This window comes from Manis javanica, chromosome X, assembly GCF_040802235.1.
Source record: "Manis javanica isolate MJ-LG chromosome X, MJ_LKY, whole genome shotgun sequence".
NCBI classification, from domain to species: domain Eukaryota; kingdom Metazoa; phylum Chordata; class Mammalia; order Pholidota; family Manidae; genus Manis; species Manis javanica.
The window spans coordinates 13,219,867-13,246,436 of NC_133174.1; the positions used below are offsets into that span (position 1 = coordinate 13,219,867).

The 26,570-nt window shown below is 42.8% G+C and overlaps 2 protein-coding genes across 2 annotated transcripts in view; one reads left to right on the forward strand and one right to left on the reverse strand.

Moving 5' to 3' along the window:
* The first annotated feature begins 4,617 nt into the window (after positions 1-4,617).
* PDHA1 (pyruvate dehydrogenase E1 subunit alpha 1) lies at positions 4,618-18,723 on the forward strand. Its single transcript, XM_037020554.2, has 11 exons — positions 4,618-4,805; positions 10,611-10,670; positions 11,206-11,379; positions 12,119-12,245; positions 12,923-13,014; positions 13,771-13,863; positions 14,265-14,420; positions 14,581-14,652; positions 16,196-16,263; positions 17,138-17,246; positions 17,574-18,723. The coding sequence occupies exons 1-11, from the start codon at positions 4,749-4,751 to the stop codon at positions 17,736-17,738; spliced, it is 1,173 nt and encodes a 390-aa protein (XP_036876449.1). The 5' UTR covers positions 4,618-4,748; the 3' UTR covers positions 17,739-18,723.
* A 700-nt stretch (positions 18,724-19,423) lies between these two features.
* The window catches only part of MAP3K15 (mitogen-activated protein kinase kinase kinase 15), a 129,443-nt gene continuing 122,296 nt past the window's right edge, over positions 19,424-26,570 (reverse strand). Inside the window, exons 23-29 of the mRNA XM_037020484.1 lie at positions 26,123-26,308; positions 25,388-25,493; positions 23,771-23,996; positions 22,082-22,182; positions 20,242-20,351; positions 20,083-20,159; positions 19,424-19,544 (exon numbers count right to left, since the gene is read on the reverse strand). Coding sequence (XP_036876379.1) covers positions 19,424-19,544; positions 20,083-20,159; positions 20,242-20,351; positions 22,082-22,182; positions 23,771-23,996; positions 25,388-25,493; positions 26,123-26,308 — 927 coding nt within the window. The remainder of the gene's footprint in view (positions 19,545-20,082; positions 20,160-20,241; positions 20,352-22,081; positions 22,183-23,770; positions 23,997-25,387; positions 25,494-26,122; positions 26,309-26,570) is intronic.

Here is a 26,570-nt window from a genome sequence, read left to right on the forward strand (position 1 = left end):
ATGTAGAAATCCCGACTTTTATAGGTATAATGTTCTCTTTGGGCCCCAGGTAGATTTCTGAAAATGTATTTTAATGCTTCTTGGGGGCAAAGTAGTGATACGAATCAGGGCCCTAAAAATGTTTGCATGCCTTTGGACCTGGGGATTTCACCTCTAGAAATTTATCCTAAAATTTTTTTTGGATGAGGCGATAGCTCCAATATGCTCATCAAGAATGAGTTATGATTGTAAAAATAGAAAAACGATCTAATGTGCAACAATAAGGGGGTTGGCTGAATGGATTGTAGCCCCAGGGGAATATTTGGAGTTAAAAATAAGGTTGTTAAAAATATCTAATCGCCTGTGGAAAAGGATTTAAAAATATTAGTTATCTCCTGATCTCATTTCTATAAAATGTTTTAATGTGTAGCAAAATATATCCCTGGGATATTTTTTGACTACTGACTTATTAAGAGGGGTTTATGTGAGCTGTATGATCGTGATTTTTAAATTTTGAATTATCTTTAATTTCCAGAATTTCTGCATTGAACATGTTTCTTTTATAATAAAAAAAAAAGCTCATTTTAAAATGATGAGAAAATGCTTTATAAAAGAACCATGTTATAGCTATTTGGTAAAATCCATAATTGCACCTACCTTGTGTTTAGTAAATCCCGGTTTTAGTTTCTTTAAGATTAGCAGAGTGTATGGAATGGTTAAGACAGTACCGCAGTTGACAAGGCTTGGTGGATTTCTGTGGGTGAAAAACTTGACAGGAAAGAAGCTGCCAGCTGTGGCCATGAGTGCAAAGGCCACTGAACACCACGCTCCTCCCATCCACATCTGCCTTTGTTTGGCCTGGTTGTTTAATGACCTTTGGCCAAGTACTAAGTGACACAGATCCTATCCTTTAGTAGCACTTGTTGGTGGCCCCCAAACAGTAACTATTGACTATATAGATAGTAGAGCCCCCTTAACTGATTTATTTTCGAAGTACACCTGGAAGATAGAAGTTTCTAAAATTTGCTTAACTAATGAGAACAGCAAGGTACCAAGAGGTTAAAAGATTTGCATATCTACCAAGTTCTAGTATAGCATCCTAAGTGCTTGACAAATATTAATCTATGTAAGCTTCAAAACAGCCCTGTAACATGAATGTTGTCATTACACTCCTTTTAAAGATGAGGAAAGCCAAGCACTGAGAGGTTAGGCAACTTGCCTAAAGCCACACAGCTAGTCAGGGTTGAGCCAGGGTTTGAGACCAGGAGGACTTGGTTCCAGAGTCCAGACACTATGCTGCCTCTCCATAAGCTATTCCCAGGTTTCCAAAGGCTGTTTCAGTCACAGAAAATGACTAACAATAGCTTAAGGCTAGTCTAATCAGCCAGGGACTGCACAACGGGAGAAGGAGGCCAGAGCTGGAAGGACAAGCCATGTGATGCAGTCTGCTCTGAGGCCAAGGGGGAAGGAGGGCCAGCCCAGCTCTTGCCAGACGGCGTAGAGTAGGTCAAAGGCATCGCCCAGCCTGAAATACAGACCTGGCGGCCCAGCATTTCATGCTGACATTGTCTCTGGCTTGAGCACAGCCACATTCCAATAGGGAAGATTTTGGACTCCATTCTCCACATTTCCATATTGGCTAATAGGAAGAGACGATCATACCCACCATTATTCATACGTCCCATTATTCAGGGGATTCAGGGATTCAGGAAACCCGGGCCCCTGTGAAGATGCTATGGCACCTCTTGGAGGGAGCCACTCCCCAGTGGATGACTTAGAATAGATCATACATGGGTTGCAAAAGTCAAGGAATATTTGAGCATTTTTGATGTGCTAGACCCTGTGCTAGCAGAAGCATTATGGCTATGGGCTATTTTGACTTTGGACCCATATAAATGTGTTACATAACCATAAAACAAAATGGAATAAAAATGGAGATGAAATGCAACAAATGAGTTTGACCATATACCAAGCTGCTAACATAACCTACAGAGAATGACCTGGGGTTACTGAAACAGTAATGAGGCCAGGATGAAAAGAACTGCCAAAAACAATCTGAAATTGCTTTCAGTTATCAGCGTTATTGAGACTACACACACAGAGAAAGTGAACATATAATTATGCTAATGTCTTTAAGAACCAAGATTTTCAGGGTGAAAGAAAAGAGGCATGAACATAAAATCAAAGAAGTAAAAGCCTGGTGGTCCTGAATTTGAATTGGAAATAGCAGCATAAACTCATGACAGATAATCCCCTGTAAAAATACACACCCTGGCTGTCTCTACTGGAAAGACCTAGGATTCTAGTTATTGCAAATATGAAGCAAAGAACAGCTCACATCCAGTCTGCTACTGCCTACAACTCTGAGTTCCCCAAGGAAGCAGAAAATATCCAGAGCTCAAATAAGCATGTGGGTGCTCTTGTTCACCTGTGATCAAATCTCTACTCAGCAGCCAGATTGGTCAATGCAACGGTACCCTACCTGTTCTGGTTTCTCTCATCTCCTGTGGCTCTCTGCCTGCGTTATGCCACTGTAGTCCCTTGTTTGTCTTGCTATTCCTCTAACATACAATGTTTATTTCCTCCCCCGGGCATTTGTATTTGTTGGTCCCTTTGAAAAGCTCTCCACGGGATCACACAAAATATATTTATGTGCACTTCTTAGTTACCCCCCATCAGACTATAAGCTCTGTGAGCTAGACAAGCTTCATTCTACTTGTTCCATGCTCTAGCCCCAATGCCTAGTACAGCACCAGACACATAATCTGTGCTCAATAAATAGGTATTGAATGAGTGAGCGAGTTTAAGGCTGTGTGTCCTACAGTGCTCTTAGACATACATAATCAGTATCACCCCATGCAAATAACTCTCAAATTCATATATCGAGCGAGATTTACAACTCCAACTTCCTAGGAGACATCTTCAGATAGCTAGCTGTTCCACTGCCACCTCCAGGTCAACATGTCCCAGAGCATCCAGACCAGCTGCTACTTGTGCCCTGGATATCTGGCCTCTGACCCTTTGCCTTTTCTTTTTCTTCACCCTTCACATTCAGTCAGCGTTGGCCTCTGCTGAAGTCATGCTGTGCGGCGGATCTCACTTCCATACTTGCCTTTTAATGGTGCCCTCTCACTCCTTTAAGGAGCAGTCTCTTCACTGTAACCTGATTATAGAGGTGGAAGGAATCAACAGTCTCTCAGTCCAGGCTCTTGCCAGTGGCCAAATCCTTTTTCCGGCTATTCTGACAGTTGGTCATGCTTTGAGCTTCTGCTTTGAATGCTGACTGGAATTAGCTCATTAGATAATTCGTATTGTTAGAAAATTCACTGTTATAATGAACTGAAATACTTTTATTTACACACACACTTATATAATAGCTCTTACCCCTGGAACATGATGGGCCTGAAAATGTGTAATGATGTATCTAATCCTCTGTGGTTTTACTGTTCATCGAATTCTCCGGTCTCCGCCTGACAGGAGAATTATAGTTCACTCCACTGATCTCAGATGTGGTTGAGTAACTGGCGCTGGTCTATGGAAATTGAAGTGTGACATGTGTCACTTCTGGGTAGAAGCTTTGAAAGCCAGGTTAAATGATCTCCTTTCCCTCTACCATGAGACAAGTTAAATTCCTGATAGAGATAGCTCCATCAGTCTGGATTCCAGAGTGAAGATATGGAGCAGAGACCCAGCCATCTGTGAGGGCCCTGTAGTATGCCACCGGTTGACCTGAGTCATGTGACTGAACAACGGCGGTCGACTGTCATACAAACAAAACCCAGCCCACCCCAAGTCAGTCTGTTTTTTCCCCTGACTCCTTTAATCACTCTTCACAAGTCACAGTTACAGCCGCTTACCATTCTGAGCACTGTCCCCTGGATTCCACCCTTTTTTGTCATTATTCTCTTTAAGATGCGGAGCCCAAATATGAACACAGCATCCGAAGTGCAATCCCACTAGTGCACAACCAATCTTTGACCCGGGAACTCCTCTGAAGCCAGAGCTGTTTTTGTGTTTGTTTCTTTGTGTGTGCTTTTATCATTAGCTGTGTCCTGCTGTTGTAACTCACGTTGAGCTTGTGAGCCTGTGACTAGAGCCAAAGGCTTTTCCCATTTGATCTCTCAAGATTTATTTGGGGAACCGATTTTTGGATCCTAGGCCAAGTAGACTGGGCAGCGTTTTACAGCTGTTACGTGATCTCTTAAAGACAAGTGAGCGGCAGAACCATTTATAGAAACCAGATGTTCCGTCTTTTGGCCCTGACCACGCTGTTAATCTTCGTCATCGCGTGTACTGAGCGAAGGCTGCAAAGTTGCAGCACTGGCAGGACGGGCGCACTGCAAGATTGGCGTGCAGGATTTCCAATCTTGCGCGGCCAACCTGCGGCGCAAAATCCAAGAGGGCCTTTTCCCCGCGGCACCTTGGAGGCGGAGCCGTACCTTCCCACGCAGGCGTCCTCAGGTCCCCGGCTTCACACCCGCCCTCCGCGTGGTGACGGCAGGAGCCATCGCCGCGCTCCGTCTGGCTCAGACACCCAATAAGTGGCCGCAGGCCTTTCAAGTGGGCGGGGAAACCTTTGGGAGCCGTCCTGGTTGGCCCGTGGCCCCGCGCGGCGCATGACGTCTCTCCGTCCGCCTCACGTCGCGCTGCGATTAGGGCGTGGCGTCCGCCTCGGGCGCCTGAAGGAGACTTGGGGACTCTGGGGCTGCGCGGTCTGGGTGGTCGCGAGTCGCCGCCGCCTCCGCCGCCGCCGCCAGAGCCCGTACTCCATGAGGAAGATGCTCGCCGCGGTCTCCCGTGTGTTGTCGGGCGTCGCCCAGAAGCCGGTGAGGCAGCATGAGCGGCTCGGGGTGGGGCGCGAGTGGGACCGAGGCAGGACCCGACGCCGGAGGACTGGCCGGGCTTCGGGCGCGGCAGGGTGGAGGAGAGCCCTCGGCCTCTCTTTTGCCTCTGCCCCGCGCACCCTGCACCTGGCCCCGGGAGGAGCGTCTAGTCGGCCCACCGGCGCCGCCTGGGGGGAGGGGGAGCTCGGCAAGGCCCGCGTGGAGGGCAGCCGCGGCCTCCAGAAGCGCCTGTTGGTTTGCTGCAGACAGAAGAGGGAGCCTTGGGCTTCCTCGAGCCTCCAGTTGACCCCCTTCCCGGTCCACTGGGTCTAAAACTTTCTAACTTAATCCCTTTTGACCGAGGGGGCCAGGTAATATATTAAGAGCGTGAAATTCGGCGACTGGCTCCTTCCGAACACCTGCCTATTTACTAGCCCTGTGACCTTGGGCAAGTTTTTTTTTTTTTTAAACATCTCCGTGCTCAGTCTCCTCATCTCTAAAGTGGAAGTGATACAAATCTCACCCATGGTGTTGTGAGGCTTAAACGCGTGCATACCTTTACAGTTTTGTTGTGTGAGTGCCCGTTTTGGAATACGTTTAACACTTGCCCTCGGTTTTCTGGAGGATTCAGACAGAGTTAGGTCTCCCAGAAATACACTTCCCATTCCCTCAACGATGAGCTTTAATTGACAGTCAATTCAGGAGCAGTAAAGCAGAACCCAGAGGAGACTGCCCTCCCCCGTACACACACACACTCTAAAAGTAGCTAAGGAAAACCACTGTGGTGCTAGGGAGGGTGGGATTAGAGGTTAGCGCTGTTTATGTCTCCTGCTTTTAAATGTGTCTAACTCTGTCAAGTATTTTGACCTCTAGGCATAGGGAGGTAGTATTACTTGTGTAACTGCAGCCAAGCTTTGACTTTCAATTCTGGCTCTAATAATTCTCCTGGGACTTGGTGACAACTCTGTTTAATATGGGCAGAGATCATGGAGAGGTAGGAAGTGAACCCCCCTGTAGGAATTCCACTGACTGAAATAACTACAAAACAGTTTGATGAATCAGTTATTAGCATTTAAATTGTAACTGGGTCTACCTCAAGGACAAGCACATTTCACCATTACTTCTGCATATACACATGATATAGCGAGTTTACTGAGGTCTTAGTGTGTTCCAGGCACTAGGCTATCTAGAAAACATGTTCCTGTTACTTATATTCAACTAAAAACTTATGTGGAGATAAAACATACAGGGCCTTAGTTAATGCTGTATTATGTTGAATTTAAAGGACTACATTTAAAAAACTTCGATAGAATTGGTGATGTTCTACAGGAAAGGGAAAATTTGTGTGTGATTTTTCAAATTACTGTCTCCTCTGTCCCTCTGAACAGAGAGAAGTCATTTAAAATCAGAGCCTTGTTCTCTCAACTGTTCAAAATACCCCGGGTTGTGTTTTCCAGTCTTATAGCAGTGCTTTGGCATGAAATGCAAATTGCACTTCATCTTCACCTCAGTAAAAGTTTGGCCTCTTCAAAACTAGTATAATACAGCCCAAATCAAATGGAATTGAGTTTTTGGGTTACAATGGTTTGCTAATAGACAAAACAAAAGTGGACTATAACTTCACCCAGTCAAAAATTCTTACTGAGAGAGATTACTATTACAGTGGAAATGGATTCCTGTGCATAACTTGCTTTCTCTTTATTTTATTTATTTTTGTGTGTGTGTTTTTTTAATCAGTTGATAGCTTTTTTTATTTTCCAGCATTTTATTTTTTTATTTTTATTATTATTTTTATTATTTTTTATTTTTGAGAGGGCATCTCTCATATTTATTGATCATATGGTTGTTAACAACAATAAAATTCTGTATAGGGGACTCAATGTACAATCATTAATCAACCCCAAGCCTAATTCTCAACAGTCTCCAATCTTCTGAAGCATAACGAACAAGTTCTTACATGGTGAACAAGTTCTTACATAGTAAGTTCTTACATGGTGAACAGTGCAAGGGCAGTCATCACAGAAACTTTCTGTTTTGATCACACATCATGAACTATAAACAATCAGGTCAATTATTATTCGTTTGATTTTTATACTTGAGATTTATATGTGAATCCCACATTTCTCCCTTATTATTATCATTATTATTTTTTTTAAATAAAATGCTGAAGTGGTACGTAGATGCAAGATAAAGGTAGAAAACATAATTTAGTGCTGTAAGAGGGCAAATGTAGATGATCAGGTGTGGGGTGCGGGGGGAGGTTCTAAGCCTCACCTCTGTTGATCCCTAATTTCTCACCTGATGGCCCCCCTGCGACTGTGCCTGTCTTAGGTTGTTCCTGCCTTGAGGAATCTTACCTGTCTCTGGCTAACCAGTCATCTTCAGGGGCCATACAGGGAAATGTAAAGTTGGTAAGTGAGAGAGAAGCAATATTGTTTGAAAAGGTTAGCTTTTTACTTTTTTACAGATTTATGTCCTGTGGCTTCTATGGCCAGCATTTGTCTTGAGGTATCTTTACCACTTGGAAGAATTATGATACTCGGTAATTTCAATATGAGGCACGAATTCTACTTAGGGGTTGTAATTATGAAGGAAGAAGAGAAGCTATAGAAGTAGCAGACGGAAGAAAACATGGGAAGATTGATTATTTCTTTGACATATCTTCTTGTAGTGTAACATAAGCATGTATAGGTTTTAAATTACTAATTAAATTGTGTGCACACATTAACATAATAGGAATACAGCTACATAACCAAAGCAGACCTACAATTACCAGCCATATCCAGTGAAACCAAGAAAACCAGTTAGGCACCCTAGGCATTTGTGAAAACTTATCAATGATATGATGGATATTGTCTAACTGAATTTGAATATTTTGAGAAAAATCAGACAAATTAAAACAACACATTCCTGGGAACTGTTCACATCCCATATGTTCTTTTAATAGTAGATAGTCTATAGTTGCAAGATTTTGGAGCGCTGCACCTTGCACTTCTCCTAATTCTTGGTTGAGTTCCAACAGTATAGATCCAGTCAAATTTGTTGTTTTACTGTATGCACAGGCCAGCTTAGATATCTCCTTCATTCCAATGTCAAGTCCAGGAACCGGTGGGATGAATGCAGCTACAACTGCAACAGCACCAGGATCTTTGTTGAAGTTTTTTGGTGATCATCTTCTGGAATGACTCTTCCAGAGAATGTTGGTGTTGGAAGTTCTTTTTCATATCGTATCTTAATTCGTTTTCTGGGTAGCCAAATTAGGCTTTGACCCTCTGTATAAACACAAACAAACCCTTTGCCCACACTTTGATATGCCCTTTATACCATTGTGAAGAACTTACTGGAGATCATCACACAGGAACTGCTTTTTTTTTTTTTTTTAAGAGAAAGGAATATTATCAGAAAAATGTACTTCCATAGCTGATCATCTGACACCCTTTAAATGATCAAAATTAAAGATATTTAAAGCATGCATTAATCGGTGATTTGCAGTTTTATCCTATCAGGGAGTAATCCCCCTTTTCTTTTTTCTTTTTCTTTTTTTTTTTTGTTATCATTAATCTACAATTACATGAAGAACATTATGTTTACTAGGTTCTCCCCTATACCAGGTCCCCCCCACAAATCTTTATTTTTTTAAGTGAGGATAAGAGACAGTGAAAGTTACTGCTCCTTCCTTTGAGCCACCCCTCTCTTTGCCTGTTTTGCATGCCTGCATATGTTGCAGTAATTATTCTAAGGCACAGAGAAAAATATTTTGAAGAATTATGTATTAACTGAAGGCAAATTCTGGTGCACTAAGACCCCCACCCCTTAAGATCCAATCACCACCGACCAGATGGTCGCCCACCCCCTTAAGATCCAATCACCAACGCAGAACACACCCTACCCCTACTCCTTAAAAATGTGCTTCCTCATCCACAAGCTGCTGCTCCCTCTCTCTGGGGACAGCCACTTTCTCTTTCAGATAATAAAATCTCTTGTGTGGGCCCGTGTCTCCTGGTCGTTCTGGGGTAAGGAGGGTCACGGTGAGGTACCCTTTCATTAAGCCTAGATTATGTGTGTCTGGGCTGAAACCCTGCTTCATAGGTCCCCTCCCTGCAACAGAGCAGATCATTGTTTCCATAAACTAATAATTGCTGAGATGTCCTCAGAGTGCTCAGTGCAGCCCAGGCTCTTGGATCTGGTGTGCTCACTCATGTCACAGGTTTCAGGTGTGGTAACAAGCTACTAGAGTGTTCAAAGGGTTTGTTTTAGAATCATCATAGACCTGTACTTAATTTTTTTAATCTATACGTCTTGATGCTAAAGAGATTATTATTAGCTGAAGGAAAACATACTTGAAACTGTTTGTCATGGACTTGACAGGTTTCTTGTACAGCATGTCGGTTTTCTAGTGGTTCTGGGCTTGAAACTTTGATTTGCAAGTGTCTTTAAAATTAAGTCAGCTTATCAGATGTTAGTCCCATCAAGACAGGAACACCAGTTTCTACGTGATATAAGCAGGTTTAAGGAATTTATCCTTTAACAAACTCATTGTGTGAATTAAAGTTGGTGTTATTACTTAATATCTTAGAGTAAGTGGAAATGCTGCTGTAGTTTATTATGGTGTTCATTTCTCAGGGTTTGAGAGCACTGGGGGTTACTCTGGGCCTACGGTGGAAGCCTTGGGACATTGTCCTGCTCTTTCCCCCCTCAGTTAGCTTTTTCCTCCAGCAGTGTCATTGTGTTTACTTGTTGGCTTTATCAGATAATGGTGTATTGATGAGTGAAGAGATAAGAGTTATAGTTAACGGGTAGCTCTTAACCCTCTCACCAAGGTCAAGTCCAGGGCTAGAAGTTAGATGGTAAGGTAATACAGACTGTACGAACACATCAGAAGTACTTTTTGTGGAATCTGAAGAATGTGTAAGTTTCCATGAAAAGAAGTCTTGGTTCATGAGTGTGTGAAAACATGGCCGAATGTGGCTAAAACAGTTCAATAATACTAAAGGTTAAATGTTTGTGGCCTAACTTGGACATTACCCATCACAGAGTACTTTAGCTGTGAGCAGGTATCTTTGATTGCAAGAATGAAAACCCCCAGCTTTTTACCACCCAAGTGGTGACAGCTACCTAAACATGAAGAAGGCTACACTATTGTAGAGAAGATCTCTCTTCTGGGGCTTCAGGAGGAGTCTGTCCAAGAGTTAGGGTATCTGTTAAAATTGTAAACATCCTTCAAGCCCACTGTTTTTCAGTCAGGGAGCGCTAAGTTTCTTACCATTTGTCTCGCACATTTCTTACTAACAGAATTATCTCATAATTTGGGTAATTTAAAATATTTTTCTTACAGACTCATATTGTAGAAGACTGGTTTGTTTTGAAACAGGAATTGAATCATAGTTTTATTTGAGGAGTAATTCTGAAAGTGAAGCTTTAGGTTCCTCATCATCTGGTTACAACTAAGACTAGCATAAAGACTAGCCCACAGATGATCTAGTCTCTTCACTTAGGCCATTAACTTCACTGTATTCTCACTGTAGTTTCTTTGAAAATGAAATGATTAAGTGGGTGGGTTTGGTTTTTGCCCCCTTTCTTTGCTTTTTGTCTTCATATGGGGGAATGATTGTGTTTCATTGCCCATAGTATGGATTCATTTTGGAAAACATGATCATAACACAGTGAACAGAATGGAAGCTCATGAATATGTTGGGCTTATTGAAATGTCAGGGCTGCATCCTGATAACTGATTAAAAATAATAATGACTTTCAGAAACAACAGACAATAAAAAGTACTGATATATTTGTATATTTTGGTCTTTCAAGGCAAGCAGAGTGCTGGTGGCATCCCGTAATTTTGCAAACGATGCTACATTTGAGATCAAGGTAAGAGTTGTTGTACTTTGCTAATTTTTCCACAGGTACGCTTTGGTAAACAGCTTCACCTTTGGTATAGAACATTTTGATGTTCATGCTTTTTCACCGTTTTCTTCCAAATGATCTAGAGTCAAAGGTTCAGTGAAGTTTAGCAAGAAAATTTACTTAGCAGCTTGCTGATGTTTCCTGGGGTAGGGAGGAGCTATAAAATTTAAAGACTTACTGCAAAATTTGGAATGTTTCAGTAAAACATTTGAGAAGATCTTAGAATTCTTTAAAAGTTTGTCTTTCAACTTATAACTTAGTTGGCATCTAGGGGTTTTCAGTAAGAGTCACCTTAGAAATATTTACTTCCTCTAAAACCCTATCCCATTACATAGTGAACTTTATGAGTTAAGGAGTCAGAAACAATATGCAGCATTTCTGCCATGCTTCTCTGCTGGTTTTTGAGTTAAATATTGTTTGCCATGGAGTTAGATCTCAAAATGGGTTGGCAGCATTTTCAGTGTAGTAACTGGAAGATAACTGTGTGATTCCATTTCAGAAATGTGATCTTCACCGGCTGGAAGAAGGCCCTCCTGTCACCACACTGCTCACCCGGGAGGAAGGGCTCAGATACTACAGGATGATGCAGACAGTCCGCAGAATGGAGCTGAAGGCAGATCAGCTGTATAAGCAGAAAATTATTCGTGGTTTCTGTCACTTGTGTGATGGTCAGGTGGGTGGTAGCTTTGTAGTAAGACCATGTTATTTAGAAATTTAAGTAGGGTTTGTATTTCTTAGTTTTTACTCTGCCTTATGCATCTTAGGGATTTGAGGCTGGTATTTTAGAAGAAAAATGAGGCTGCTGAGACCTACTGTGAAGCTTATGCTAAAGACTATTCACACATCATGTTGCTGGTTTCCTATGCTTTTACGTCATTGTGATGACCTGTACTGGATATACTTTTGAGGGAAGGGGTTTTTGTTTTGCAGGTTTAGGCCAAAGCTACAAATTCAGATGTCTGTAGGGACCAGCTAGGTGGAATAAATGAGTGAAGAAGGCCAGCTATACAAAAAATAGAGAGTGGTGGGACGTTGTAACTGGGTTCCAGCCAGTTGCTGCCATATGGAAATGCGGGGCTAACGCTTCCTACACTGTTTTTTCAAGAGAAGACAGAAGTCTCTATATTCATGTGAGATTCCCCCTGTAATTTGATGTTGACATCTGAGTCAGGATTTTTTTCCAAATGACAGTACAGGCTTAAAAGAAACAGCGCACATCTGTGGATGGCCAGTTTATAGCTTCTGGCTTGGTCTCTAACACTGTACTCTGTTTCTGATGAGAAAATAGAGCTACTTTCTGTGGTTATTAATGAAGAGTTCTACTCGGCCAACTGTTCCATAATAGTCTAGGGAACTTTTTATCTGGAAATGTGTATTGTATTGACTCATCACTGCTTCATCCTTTAATGCAGGAAGCTTGTTGTGTGGGCCTGGAGGCGGGCATAAATCCTACAGACCATCTCATCACAGCCTATCGGGCTCATGGCTTCACCTTTACTCGAGGGCTTTCTGTCCGAGAAATTCTCACAGAGCTTACAGGTTTGCTGTTGATTTATAAAAAGGGGAGATTGAGAAATTTTCAAGTCTTTCCTATTAACATGCTAAGCATTATGAGTTAATATTAAAACCTTTTTGAGTAAAAAAAAAACCCTCTCTTTCGGTGCTCTGGTACCTCTGTTGTGCTTCTGTGTGAATGACCATTTTTGAGGTCTTCTGGTTTTTCAGGTAAAAGTTTAAAAAGGGTAGCACTAGAAAATCAGAATAGTGTTTATCACTCAAGCGTGCCAGCAGAAATCTAGCCATCATAGAAAGTAAATTGAGTGGAAACATTTCATTGTATATAATTTAAATTCTAAGAATCCTGTTAATATTCCCTTTGTTCTGCCTGACTGTTGAACTATTCAGTGTACCAGTATAGGAAAAATCATTTGTAACTGGCAAAAACAAAGAAAAAAATGAAGGTACAGAGGACAATGCTAGCATCTGAAGGAAACTCAGTGATTAGAGAGCTGGAAAGGTTGGAAAGGTCAAGGACATGGAACTGGTCTTATCTGCATTATGAAAAGACCAGGAGATGGGGGAATATGTATAGAGGAGCAGGTGCTTGTACAAGTGAAGTGGCCTCTGAGTTCTGATAGTGGAGCCTCTAAGTAAGTGTTGGGGTGTGGCTCTGTATATTCGGTTTTTGATATGTGTATGTGTGCTGCCATTTCTAGGACGAAGAGGAGGTTGTGCTAAAGGAAAAGGAGGTTCAATGCATATGTATGCCAAGAACTTTTACGGGGGCAATGGCATCGTCGGAGCTCAGGTAGTTGAGGATGAGGATTGCATGCTCTCTGCTTTGGCCTTGACCCATGTCTTTACAGTATTTCATCCTCCAGAGAACGTCCCTCTGAAGTGTTTCAGTTCTTTGGGGGCTTGGTGTGCTCTTCATACCCTACCATTCAATCATTCAGTAAATAGATTTGGATGATTACAATTTTTCCTTTTAGGTATTTGTGTTTTATAAGCAAGCAAGACCCTCTAGCAGTGGAGCTCCACCTTCATCTTTTAATTTGTATTTCAGTACATGAGTCCCAACCACTTGGCCCTGCCTCCTCCTGCTGTAGACAATGCTGACGTTCGTGTCAGGCAAGGAGGGGCAGGTGATGAGGTGTTAGGGGCTTGGTTGGAACCTCAAGCCAGCTTCTGTGGTTATGTAGTCCTCCTTGTTCTCAGTTAATGAATAATGAAGATGTAACAGCATAAAATCATATCTGGATTGTTTGGTTTACTAATGTATTAAAATTCTATGTTATAAAAAAATACTTAGGTTTCATTTTTTGGCTCTTTGGGATTAGTTGAATCTTTGAATGCAGAAATATTATTTAATGGTTGAAGTAGAACAGGATAATTATTCATGTTACTTTACTGGTTTGTTTGTAATACTGGGGGTAGGCATGAGGTAGGGAGAGTTTAGAGCAGCAGTGTAATTTCTCAGATTCTGGCCAGGAGATAACATTCAGAGTTAATGTCTCTCCTCATGGATTTCTATGGTTCCTTTCCTGGTTATCTTTAACATTAGGTGCCCCTGGGAGCTGGGATTGCTCTGGCCTGTAAGTATAATGGAAAAGATGAGGTCTGTTTGACTTTATATGGTGATGGCGCTGCTAATCAGGTGAGTATATGTCCCTTAACTTTCCAATAATGACAACACTTTTATTTTCAAAGTGCTGAATATTCATAGTTCTGTTTTAGGGAAGTAGTATATTGCTTATTAGTTGCAATAGCCATTCATATGGCAAGCTAAAATTTGGTTTTATGACCAGACTAATGGTTTTCCTCTTGGCATGTTTCACAAGCACTTTCTGCAGCACACTCCTGAGAGAGCCATTAAGTCTTTGCTGCTTAAACTCTGTGGTGAGGGACCTTTTCACATTTTAACCCTTGCTGTAGAAGGTGAGGCTTTTCATCCTTCATGAAAGCTTTCTCTGCCAGGTAGAACAACACTTGTGGATGATGACGTGTAGAGAAGAATAGCAAAAGGAAACCACTTGAACTTTTTATACATACTTCCAGGGTCAGATATTTGAAGCTTACAATATGGCAGCTTTGTGGAAATTACCTTGTATTTTCATCTGTGAGAATAACCGCTATGGAATGGGGACATCTGTTGAGAGAGCAGCAGCCAGCACCGATTACTATAAGAGAGGCGACTTTATCCCTGGGCTGAGGGTGAGTGTACTTGGGGGGCCAGGGCACACCCCTATGGCTTGATGCCTCTCTGTGCCTTTCACAATCTCAAATTGAAGATTTCTGTATTCTTAGTGTGTGAACAGGTCATGTAAGGTTAAACTGTTTGATTTATGCTCTGCCCCATCCTCTGTATTAACAGGTAGATGGAATGGATATTCTGTGTGTCCGGGAGGCGACAAGATTTGCAGCTGCCTATTGTAGATCTGGAAAGGTAAGACTTTCTCAGGCCTCTGGACTAGAGATTTCAAATGATACTTTTCTGTCTTAAAGCTGAAAGAATACCTCCCACATGTCTACTGTAGCCGTTCAGGAGTAGCTGCTAATTGAGGTGTGTGGAAGAGAGAGGCTGAGTCCAGTTAAGTGAGTTGGGTCCCTTCATAAGTAGTTTGGTCTTGGTAGATCACCTGGGAAACATTCCATGTTGCCCCCATTTGGGGTAAGTCGTTTCTTCCAGTGCTTCCTCAGCATTTTGCATCTGTCTTCATCATGACCATTAACGAAACCAAAAGACAAAATAGACTATGTGCCTCCAACCACCATCACCCATTGATTGAAAGCCCCTTGAGTAGTGAAGAGACTGGTGACCCCTGCAGTGTCAATTGTCTATGAATTAAATACTGTGCGTAGACTATGTAATCTTAGTCTTGCTCTTTCAGTCTTAACACTCTTGGCCATTTGGTTACAGCTGTGGCAGGAGAGGGAACACTTAGATTGGCCTAAATTGAGGCTTATGTGCCATGAGAGCTGGTGGAAAGCTGTTCTGCTCCTACGTGGGTGTTCCACAGCCCAGAAAGCACGCCCCTGAGGTTGACCTTTCAGAGGCTTCCCCTGTCTGGTTGTGCAGTACTGCAAGTAAGAGTTAAGATTTGGCTAGCAGTGATGAAAATGGGAGGAAGTGGGTAAAGCAGGGAGGGAAGTGTAGAGCAGGTAAACGAGAAGACGAGAATAAAATAGAGCCTGAGATGGTGGGGTGGTGTCTGGGCTCAGCAGTCTGCATCAGGACTCTGAGACTAGGGGTCCAGGTGCTCAGTGGTGTGTCCCCTCCCAGTTCCTGAAGGATTATGTGGGTATGCGGTCTCCAGCCCTATGTGGTTTGTAGTATGTGTTGACTTGCCCCACCTGAGCTTAGAATTAGGGGAGGGTCTTCAAACCTGTTTATCATTATCGTCACCCACTCAGCTTCTAAGTGGTTGTGATGATATAACAAAGAGCAGGTGGCAGTTACTGAAGGATGGACATAGGCAAGGCATGGAGCATTTTTTTATGCTTTATTTAATTGGCAGTACTTTGAGGGTCTTTTTGCAGATGAGGAAACAGGCACAGAGCAGGTAGGGGCTTGAAGATAAAGTCATCCCCCTCCTGCTGCCACACCTGCTTCCTGATAGGTTTTTCTTCATTAAATCTAAGCTGTTTTTACAGGATTAAATATCAAACAATGCCGATGAAACAGTCAATTCTTTGTCAGTGGGCTCTACAACACCCTCAATGCCTTTTTAATTCATATCAGTCGGTAGCAGGTTGCTTTTATTAAGGTCCTGTTGAAAACTAGAAGAATGAAGCATGCAATAATTAGGCATTAGAAATGAGAACAGATAACTTAAGAATCAGCCAACTAATGGATTCTTGACTAGTGAGCTAATTTCTAGAAGATGTGGTGAAAAGATCTGTGATCCTGAAAGGGTGTGCACTGGAGACCATGGGTTAGTGGTGGGCTCTGCCTGTTGTATCACCTAACCACCACTGGCTTGTTTCAGGGGCCCATACTGATGGAGCTACAGACTTACCGTTACCATGGGCACAGCATGAGTGATCCTGGAGTCAGGTAGGAGCTCGGGAAATCTGAGTGTGGTGCTGCTCACATGAAAAAGTGAAGCATTTCAACATTTGCTTTTGAAGCTAGACACGAGTTGGTGTGAGGTAGTTACTTGAGTCTTAGCCTGAAATTAGTGCCTCCTGATAAATTGGTTCCAATATAGAAAACATTCTGAACATCCCCACAATATATGTGGTATGTACCTGTTAGCAGGAGCATCAGTTAAAATTGGAGAGAAATTGTTGCAAAAAAGGTCTGTGGGTACAATAGTGTACTTAGGGGCATTTAGCTCTTGTGGGCATCACCCGTAATTCCTTCACAGCATATTCCTCCTGGAGAGTCAGGATTGTTGGAATAGGAGTTTTGCATGTCACTTAGTAACTCTGGCATGTAATGCCACAATGCCATAGTGTAACACAATTAAAAGAAATAGATTTAGTCAAAGTAAGACATAACAAGCCTTTGACCTTTGAGTGGAGGATGGAATTCTAAGGGAAAATGTTAGCTTATGTGGAAAAATGTATTATAGAATCAAGAACTGGAAAGTTTTTGCTGTTCGCACTTCGCCGTGGTCTTAAGGGAGAAAGGAATGGCACATACAGTGGTTCCACTACTTCCTTCGTGCCCTACGTCTAGCTTGGGTACAAATAAAAAACAGGGCTCCTGTTGTCACAATACCAGAGAAGCCAGGTGAAGTGCCAGTGTAGGGTTTTTTTTTTTATAAAAGATAACAAAAGAACTCGGTCTAATGTTTTGTGGTTCCAGCATTCCTGCGGTGACATAGGTGTTGATGTGGTCCATTTCAGAAACGTGTCTGTATTCCACACAAGTGGCCCTGCTGTGCTGGAACTGTTCTTACCTACTCATGTCTCCCTCCCTGTAGTTACCGTACCCGGGAAGAAATTCAGGAAGTAAGAAGTAAGAGTGACCCCATCATGCTTCTGAAGGATAGAATGGTGAACAGCAATCTTGCCAGTGTTGAAGAATTAAAGGTAGGCTCTCCTTTCTCAGCAATTTTTCCCCCACCCAAAAAGCTGCTATCCTTGTGGGAGCTACCTAAGTAAATGGGAAAGCGTAGGTATTGTATTTTCACAGGACAAAGTCTGTAAACACTCCAAGAAGTACAAGTATTTCTTCCTAATAAATTCATAAATGTTCATGTCTATTCCTGTGTAGGACAGTGGTGTGTCATTTGTTTAAAAAAATATCATCTAGAAGTACTAGTAGTTGCTGTTACACAAACAATAGGGTCAGTGTAGAGCTGGGTGGTACCTATGCTGCTGGTTCAAAAGTTTCTGAACTACAATCTGATTTTTCAGGAAATTGATGTTGAAGTGAGGAAAGAGATTGAGGATGCCGCTCAGTTTGCCACAGCTGATCCCGAACCACCTTTGGAAGAACTAGGCCATCATATCTACTGCAGTGATCCGCCTTTTGAAGTTCGGGGTACAAATCAGTGGATCAAGTTTAAGTCTGTCAGTTAATGGGAACTCTGTGTTCTCAACTTGGTTGAGGAAAAACCCATAAAAAGAAAGGATGTCAGTTAAGATAGTAATTCCTATCGAATTTACCGAGTATCATAATTCTTCCAAGTGGTAAAGATACCTCAAGACAAATACTGGGCATAAAAGCCACAGGGCATAAATCTGCAAAGAAGTAAAAAGCTAACCTTTTCAAACAATATTGCCTCTCTCTCACTTACCAACTTTACATTTCCCTGTATGGCCCCAGAAGATGACTGGTTAGCCAGAGACGGCTAAGATTCCTCAAGGGAGGAGCAACCTAAGACAGGCACAGTCGCAGGGGGGCCATCAGGTGAGAAATTGGGGGTCAACAGAGGTGAGGCTTAGAACCTCACCCCCCCACCCCCCCACCCCCCTGTTTTGAGAGAAATCTGCATCCGTGGATGTTTTATTGCCCTTGTCTAGCTTGGATTAACACTTAGTCTACAGGCACACACCTGATCATCTACATTTGCTCTCTTACAGCACTAAACTAAGTTTTCTACCTTTATCTTGCATCTACCTACCACTTCAGCATTTTATTAAAAATAATAAAATAATAAGCGAGAAATGTGGGGTCCACATATAAATCAAGTATAAAAATCAAACGGATATTCATATTTGACCTGTTTGTTTATAGTTCATAATGCATGATCAAAACCGAAAGTTTCTGTGATGACTGCCCTTGCACTGTTCACCATGTAAGAACTTATTCACTATCGAAGAATTCGTTCACAATGTAAGAACTTGTTCGTTATGCTTCAGAAGATTGGAGACTGACAAGAATTCGGCTTGGGGTGGATTAATGATTGTACATCGCGCATTGAGTCCCCTATACAAAATTTTATTGTTGTTTTAAAACAACCATATGATCAATAAATATGAGAGATGCCCTCTCAAAAAAAAAATAGTAATTGAATGTAGTCTGTACAGTGTTGCAATAAAAGATGTTATTGTTTAGTGTGAATGTTACAGTAGGTCTGAAATAGCTGATACAGAATTTGCTTAACCTTCCTTAAGGTAATACTTCTTAGGTACTAACTCTGCCACCTTTTTGTCAGGGGAATCGTCTCTCTGGTGTATTCCCATTACCCTGACACACCCCCCAACTAAGGTGCATGTTGGTGCTGAGCCTGTTCGTACTGATGGTCATTGCTCCTTACAGCGATATTTATTATACCAGGCAGGGGTAGAAGGACAATGCTGTTTCTAAGTTAATCATATCAAAGCCCAAATAACTTAGTTTTCTCCATTTATATATTCAATATAAATATGAAGCTATTTTCTTACGTTTTCTATTTACATTCATACCAATCAATCATTAACTACAAGGCCTATATCTAAGTGCAATGCCAGTTTATGTATGACCTAACCCAATGATTTCCAGCCTTTGTGTTAAAACACCCCGTGTTTCACTTTCCTAGCAACTGCTATAAAGTGTACTGATTTTTTCCACTGAAGTCTCTATTTTAAAATTCATTTTGGAGAGATCTGTAATAATACTCAAAATACTAGGGTTCACAATAATAGTTTTTACTCACTTTTGAAACATGTTGATAAATAATAGGTTAAAAACAAAAACAAAAACAAAACCCATCTTGGTAATTCTTAATTTGTTGAACAATGGTGTCTTCCTGGTGTCAACACAGTGGCATTTGTGGCAGCTTTTACAACAAAAATGTTGGGTCTTTGCTCTGTATCCCTGGCTTAGGGGGCCTGACTGCCAGGGACTTAGCCTGTCTTCTGTACTGGGACATTGCAGTCCACAGCTGGCAGAGGAGCCCACCACTATGGAACAAACGAGAGTTGGCTTTAGTATATAATTCTAGACTTGTCTAGATTTGCCAAAATGCATTCCCTGACTTAAAAACTGAAATAGAAGTATGTTTTCTTCACAGATTTGTGCCCCAGCAGGAATGGTACATGGGAATAAGAATGCGGGTTGCAATTTACAGAAAGAAGAGATTGAGTCTGTCATACTGGCATCTGTGTCTTTCCTCACTTCACTCCCAGCCAGGCAAGGATGGCCAAAGATTGAAGGGGGAGAGCTCTTCTGTTTCACCTCCTTACTTCTCTCCCTTTTCCTACTGGGCCTTTAGCTTCTGCCACCTCCTGGCTTTTTCCCAGCTTGAACCTGGGAAAACTCCAGAGTCTGGGGTGAGGTAGGGTAGTTTTTTTTTTTTCTGACTAAGCCATAGGAAAAGGAATTAATTTCAATGAAGGGGGGAAGGTAACCAGCACTTTGTTTTCTGCTGCTTTACCTGAAAGCATAACATGTGAAAAAAGTCATTTTCTACTACATAAAGTGTTTTGAGGCTATTCTTACCGTATTCTAAGGTATCTTAGATCTTTCTTAGTAACATTGTTAAGAATATCAGAAAGTGTGTAACCCTCTCCAACAATCTGAAACAAAAATACATGAGTTAATTAAGCAGCTTCATAATAATAGCACAGGAATGGTTTTTTTGGTTATACATTTATTTACCTTTTGGATTGTAGTCATATCTGCTCCTTGCAGTCGCAACCAGTCTACAAGCTCTTCATCTATTTCCTGCCTATTAGACCCAGGAGGTAACACTGGGTTCTTTGTGGTCTCTGTAATGATCAGTAATTTGTTTCATTGTATGTTAATGTTAACAAACAACAGTAACCTCTTCAGAAGTAACAAGTTGGATGAAATGAAGTATTCCAGAATGTATTAAATGTGACCTGAAAAATAATTAAACCTGTCTCTGCTGCTCTAATAATACACATTGCCCAGCACTCCATAGTTCTTAGATTCACTTTCCAGAGATTCCCTTACCTATAGGCTTTCATATTGTCTGTCTACCATTTAAAATGCTTACTCTAGTCTTTAAAATGCCTTCTATCTTTATGCCTTTTCTAAGGAATCACATGCTTAACTGCACTGGAATTCAAGTAAGGAAAGAAATTTTAGTATTGAGATGTTTGCATCTGCATATATCTATTCCACCTTCCAAGAGGTAGCTGTAACCCTTTGTAAGTGGCCCAAAATGAAGTAGGCAGGTTTACTGAGGTGTACTCATACAGTAACCCCCTTTTGAGCATGCATGCAGTGCTGTGAGCTTTGACAAGCAATCATGTAACCACTGCTAGAAGAATAGAAATGTCCATCACCCCCAAAACATACTCCTAGCCTCTTAGAATCAACACCCCCTCACAAGTCTGATTTGTGTTCTGTCCCCATCTCTTTGCTTTTAACAGACCATTGTATAAATACATTGATGGAATCATAGTATTTAGCCTTCTGAACCTGGCCTCTTTCACTCAGCATACTGCATTTGCAATTGATCTGTTTTTGAACGTGCCATAGTTCCTTTTTATTATTGATCAGCATTGCAGAGTCTACTGGAGTACTTCCTGTTTGAATAGAGAATAACCTCAGCTGGGTCAAGGCTGATTAGAGTATTAGCCAGACCACACACACACACACACAATGCACGGTCAAGGCTGATTAGAGTATTAGCCAGACCATCTCTCTCTCTCTCTCTCTCTCTCTCTCTCTCTCTCTCTCTCTCACACACACACACACACACACACGCACGGTCAAGGCTGATTAGAGTATTAGCCAGACCATCTCTCTCTCTCTCTCTCTCTCTCTCTCTCTCACACACACACACACACACACACACACACACACACACACACGCACGGTCAAGGCTGATTAGAGTATTAGCCAGACCATCTCTCTCTCTCTCTCTCTCTCTCTCTCTCTCTCTCTCTCTCACACACACGCACACACACACACACACACACACACACACACACGGTCAAGGCTGATTAGAGTATTAGCCAGACCACACACACACACACACACACGCACGGTCAAGGCTGATTAGAGTATTAGCCAGACCATCTCTCTCTCTCTCTCTCACACACACACACACACACACACACACACACGCACGGTCAAGGCTGATTAGAGTATTAGCCAGACCATCTCTCTCTCTCTCTCACACACACACACACACACACACACACACACACACGGTCAAGGCTGATTAGAGTATTAGCCCGACCAGTTCTCTCTCTCTCTCTCTCACACACACACACACACACACACACACACACACACGGTCAAGGCTGATTAGAGTATTAGCCAGACCATTTCTCTCTCTCTCTCTCTCTCTCTCTCTCTCTCTCTCTCTCTCTCTCTCACACACACACACACACATACACACACACATACACACCCTACCTCAGCTGGGTCAAGGCTCATTAGAGTATTAGCCAGACCATCTCTCTCTCTCACACACACACACACACACACACACACAAGTCAGAGCAAGTAGAAAATCACTCACCATGTAACTGAAGGTGAACGAATGCTTGAGTTTTCTGTTCTAGGGTTTGCCGTAGAAGATTCTGGTACTCTCTTTCTTTTTGAACTAGGTGTTCCAAAAGTCTAGTTTTTTAGGAAAAAAGGCCATCATCCAGAGAGCCTAACACGCTTCAACTCAACTATTTGTTGAGCCTTAGCAATTGAGAAAAAAGCACCATCCCAATGGTCAGTCTAGTTTCTTCAAGTTCCGTGAGCAGGTTTCAGCCTGCACATGGGCACTGTCCTTGTGCTTCCTCCCCTTGAAAACACCCCAGCACTGAGGGAATGGGTATACTGTCTCAATGTGCCAGGAACCAAAAGAACCTGATGGTGACAGCCAGTAGCATGATCTGATCACTTCAACTTGTCTTCCTAAGTCAGACCAAGTCCCTGCAACTAGTAGTCAGGCTCCTTCTCCCAGGACTGAGCCATGGAGCTAGAAGCTCTGCTCTTGATGGGACAGCTAGTGGGAGAGGAGGGTAGGAAAGGCACGGTGCCGCACTGGGAGAAGGAACCTCCACCAACATGGACGGAGCCCAGGGCTGTGCTAAACACTTGTCAGGACAGACCAGTCACCATCACTCTGGACAGCAGGTGCCATCTTCCTGCTCTGCCCAACAGTTACGGCATCTATGTACCACGGGGCAGGCAGGGGCGGCATGTTTGTCAGCCATTCGCAGTTACGTGCTGGCTGCTATTCAACTAACTACTCATGCTACTTACACGGGAAGATAACCAGAAGGACTATCAATAATGGAGAGGAAAAACCTTCGAATCCTAACATTTTACATGGGTGATTATAAACCTTAACACAAACATACCAATTTTCATATCTGTCATTTTTAAAACAAAATCTTGCCATCACTACCAGTTAATTAAAACTCCAGGGCTTTCTCAGAAGGAAATGAATACATCTGCCTAAAGATGAAATGTCAGAGATCTGTACGGATATATACAACTTCCAAAATCTGTACACTGGGTACTTTTTATCTCCCTTACCGAGGTCCTATGGCAACAAGGCATTATTTGGAACCAGTGCCAACTAGTTAGCTACAGCTGTGGGTGACATTTGTTACAAGCTCACTGAAGAAGTGATTGAGCAAACAGGAATCGTTTTATTTGGCAAATACTTTTGAGCACCTACTACATGACAAGAAGTGAACAAAACAGGCCAGCTGTCACGGGGAGACCACAGGTAATGCCTGGGTTCCCTGGATAGGTAGGCAGTCCACAAATGCCTGCCCAGGGATCATGACAGCCCAACAGAGATTCCAAGGGAAGGCAGACTGCCTCAGGGTCAGGGGCACGGGGTACACGTCCACCCAAGGAGTGCAGACCGACCCCAGCTCGCTGCTTCCCCAGGGGCAGATTGCAGCTGTCCACTGCTGCACCCACTGGATCCCCCATGCCATGCCAGAGGCCCATCTTGGAGAAGAGAGACAGAAACAACTCTGAGAAGCTGCTGCCTTCAGCATAGCTGCTGTCTGTGCAGCCTGTGGCAAGGCACTAGCCCGCTCTGATTCCTGATATTAAACAAAGGGAGGCATTCTAGGCCCCCAGTTGAAGCTGAGAACACCCCATTGCCCAGTTCCCTAGTAGGGAAGTTGCTTTTCTGAGCCCTCTTCAAACCAACTGCCTTGCTGGTCTGGGTCACTGTCTCACCCATGCCCACCTGTTGGTCTCTTGCCTGAGCTTGTCCAGCTGCAGGTTCAGGTGCTGCTGGTGTTGCTGCTGGGGCTGCACCTCCTGGGCACCTGCAGACTCCAGGCTGCGGCCTCCGTAGGCTGTGTGCGTGCAGCTCCTGGGGGGACCTGCGGGGGGACAGTCCTCTTCCACCTCCTCTGCGTCCTTATCCACCCTGTCAGTCTCTGAGGTGGGCTCAAGTTGGGCTTGGAGCTCTGTGAAATCATGGAATTAGAAAGGACCACAGTTGAGCAGGGCCTGGGCTAGGTGTAGCTCATGTCCTGTGGCAGGAAACAAGGCCGCTCCCAGGCTGGCCAGGCCAAGGCTACTCTCCAGCCAGGGACTGCAGGCTTTACAAATGGAGAGAAGCTGGTTTCACACAGCTCTCCTCAGTGAAAAGATGACGCCCCCCCAACCCCACCCTACTTATGGATGAGGAAACTGAGACTTAAAGATGTTAGTTAGCCAAGGACAGCTTGAAAAAGGTACAACCAGGTTTCCAACCTGGCCTGTGTTCTGTTACTACAGCAAGATGCCCACTTGGAATGGGAGTAATGAAGTCCTGGGGTTTAACAGGCCTCTCCTGGAGGCCAAGCCTGGGCTGCGTGCATTCAGGCAGATGACAGGGAAGGAGCAAAATAAAGAGTAAGTGGCAATGTCAACGATGTGCTGTGAAGCTTCTCTTCATAGGAAGAAGTCACCACAGAAGGAGAATCAACTTGGGTGTTAAGCTGCTCTAACATTTCAATAACAGAGTCTACAAAAGCCAAAGATTTCTATAGCTACCACATAATTCTGAAAGGGGACTGAGCCATTAAATCACCAACCAACCAGGAGGTGTTCCTGAGGGCACAGAGGATACACTGAAGGATCCTGGCCCTCAGACTCCATGTCCTTTTTTAGATCATGAGTCTATATGCCATCTCCTCGGTTATGCCAAGGGGGGCATGTAGAATAGCACCAGGAGAAGTTCTTAAAATCACAGAATCTAGCCCTGGAAGGGGTCTGTGAGAGCACTTCCTAAATCACAGGGAAGTATACAGGCACATCTCAGATACAGCAGGCTCACTTCCAGACCACCACAATAAAGTGATTATTGCAATAAAGCAAGTCAAATGAATTTTTGGTTCCCCAAGGCATAAAAGTTATGTATTATACTAAGGTCTATCAAGTATGCAATATCATTATGTCTAAAAAAGCAATGTACATGGCCTTACTTGAAAAATGCTTTATTGCCAAAAACTGCTAACCATCATCGGCACTTTCAGTGAGTCATAATCACTGATCAATCACAGATCACAATAACAAATATAATATTGAAAAATTTGAAATTTTGTGGAAATGACCAAAATGGGAGAGACGTGAAGTAAACATATATCATTTAGAAAAACAGTGCGAACAGATTTGCTCAATGCAAGTTGCCATAAACCTTTAATTTGTAAAAACAAAAAACACTCAGTATCTGTGAAGAGTAATAATACAAAGCACAATAAAATGAGGTGTGCCTGCATAGCAAGATGGGAAAGAGAGAGTAACAATTGTTTGAGAGCAGAGAACATTTCTGATCTTTTCCAGAGCTGACCTTGATTGAAAAGGTAGCACGTACCCAGGATGAGGATGGTGACTGCAGCCTGCACAGCTTGATGAATGATGCTGTCCATTGCAAACATCCAGTGGGGCCTAATTAAGTGGTTCCTCAAAATTTTATTTACCTAAAAATCACAAAAATCCAGATTTTTGGTCCGTTGTACTTCTAAGAAATATAAGCTCTTACTAATTCTGATTTGCTTCTACTCTGAGATAAAGTATTAACCATGCTGCTCTGGATTTCTATCTGATTTTGAGTTTCTTCTGAACTGAGACTTCCTCCAAGTTGACCCTAGTTATGCTGGGTGGTAGGGGATGGGTACAGACATCATATCTACCACACTGGGCCTCTTTGCTGTTTATTCCGTGAGCACTTACTGAGCCCTGATGAAACATCAGGCTCTGTGTTGGCTTGGGACATAAAGCTGAGCCAGACATGGTCTTAGGTCTAGAGCGACTCACATTTTTTTGCACAGACACAAGCTTAAACCCCACACCTCCTCAGATGGCAGAAGCCACCTGTTCCCAAATCCTATACTCCCAACTCTTTGTGGCCAAATGCAGTCAGCCCATTGACCTGTGCTTGCATATTCAGTATTTAGTAGGAACTGCCAGAAATCAGGATTCAAGTATGAACAGGTAAAAAGAGATAGGGACTACGGGAGAAGATGGTAATCAAACTCCAGTCTTAGCTATGAGTACAGTGGGATTCCTGCCTTCTGGCATGTTCTCTAGGGCCAAATGGAGCACTTACAGCATCCTGAAATCCAAACAGCACCAGGTGAATCTGCCTGATGAACGAGCTGTCAAAGTCCAGGTCCACCTTTAGCTTTGATATAGCAGATGCCATCACCCTGTGCTCTGGGGAGCTGATGAAGTCCCTCAGGATCCCAATTATTTGCTTGATGTGGCCGACTGAGAGATACAAGTCTTCTGAACTCTGATTCCCCCATCCAACAAAAAAATCACTTTTGTTGAGTAAGTCAGAGAAAAGGAGGGAAAATTCAAGAAGTATTGAGGGAAACTAGATTGTCCATTATGTAGTTGCTAATGTAATTATGGATTCCATAGGCGAGAAGGGTCTGTTTCTGTAATTGCCTATCTTTTCTGTTAGAGGGATATGTGGCCCCCTCTCCTCCCTGGCTCCCACACACTCACAATTAGGCCCCTCTAGGAATGGTTCTTCTGTCCTGTTTAACAGG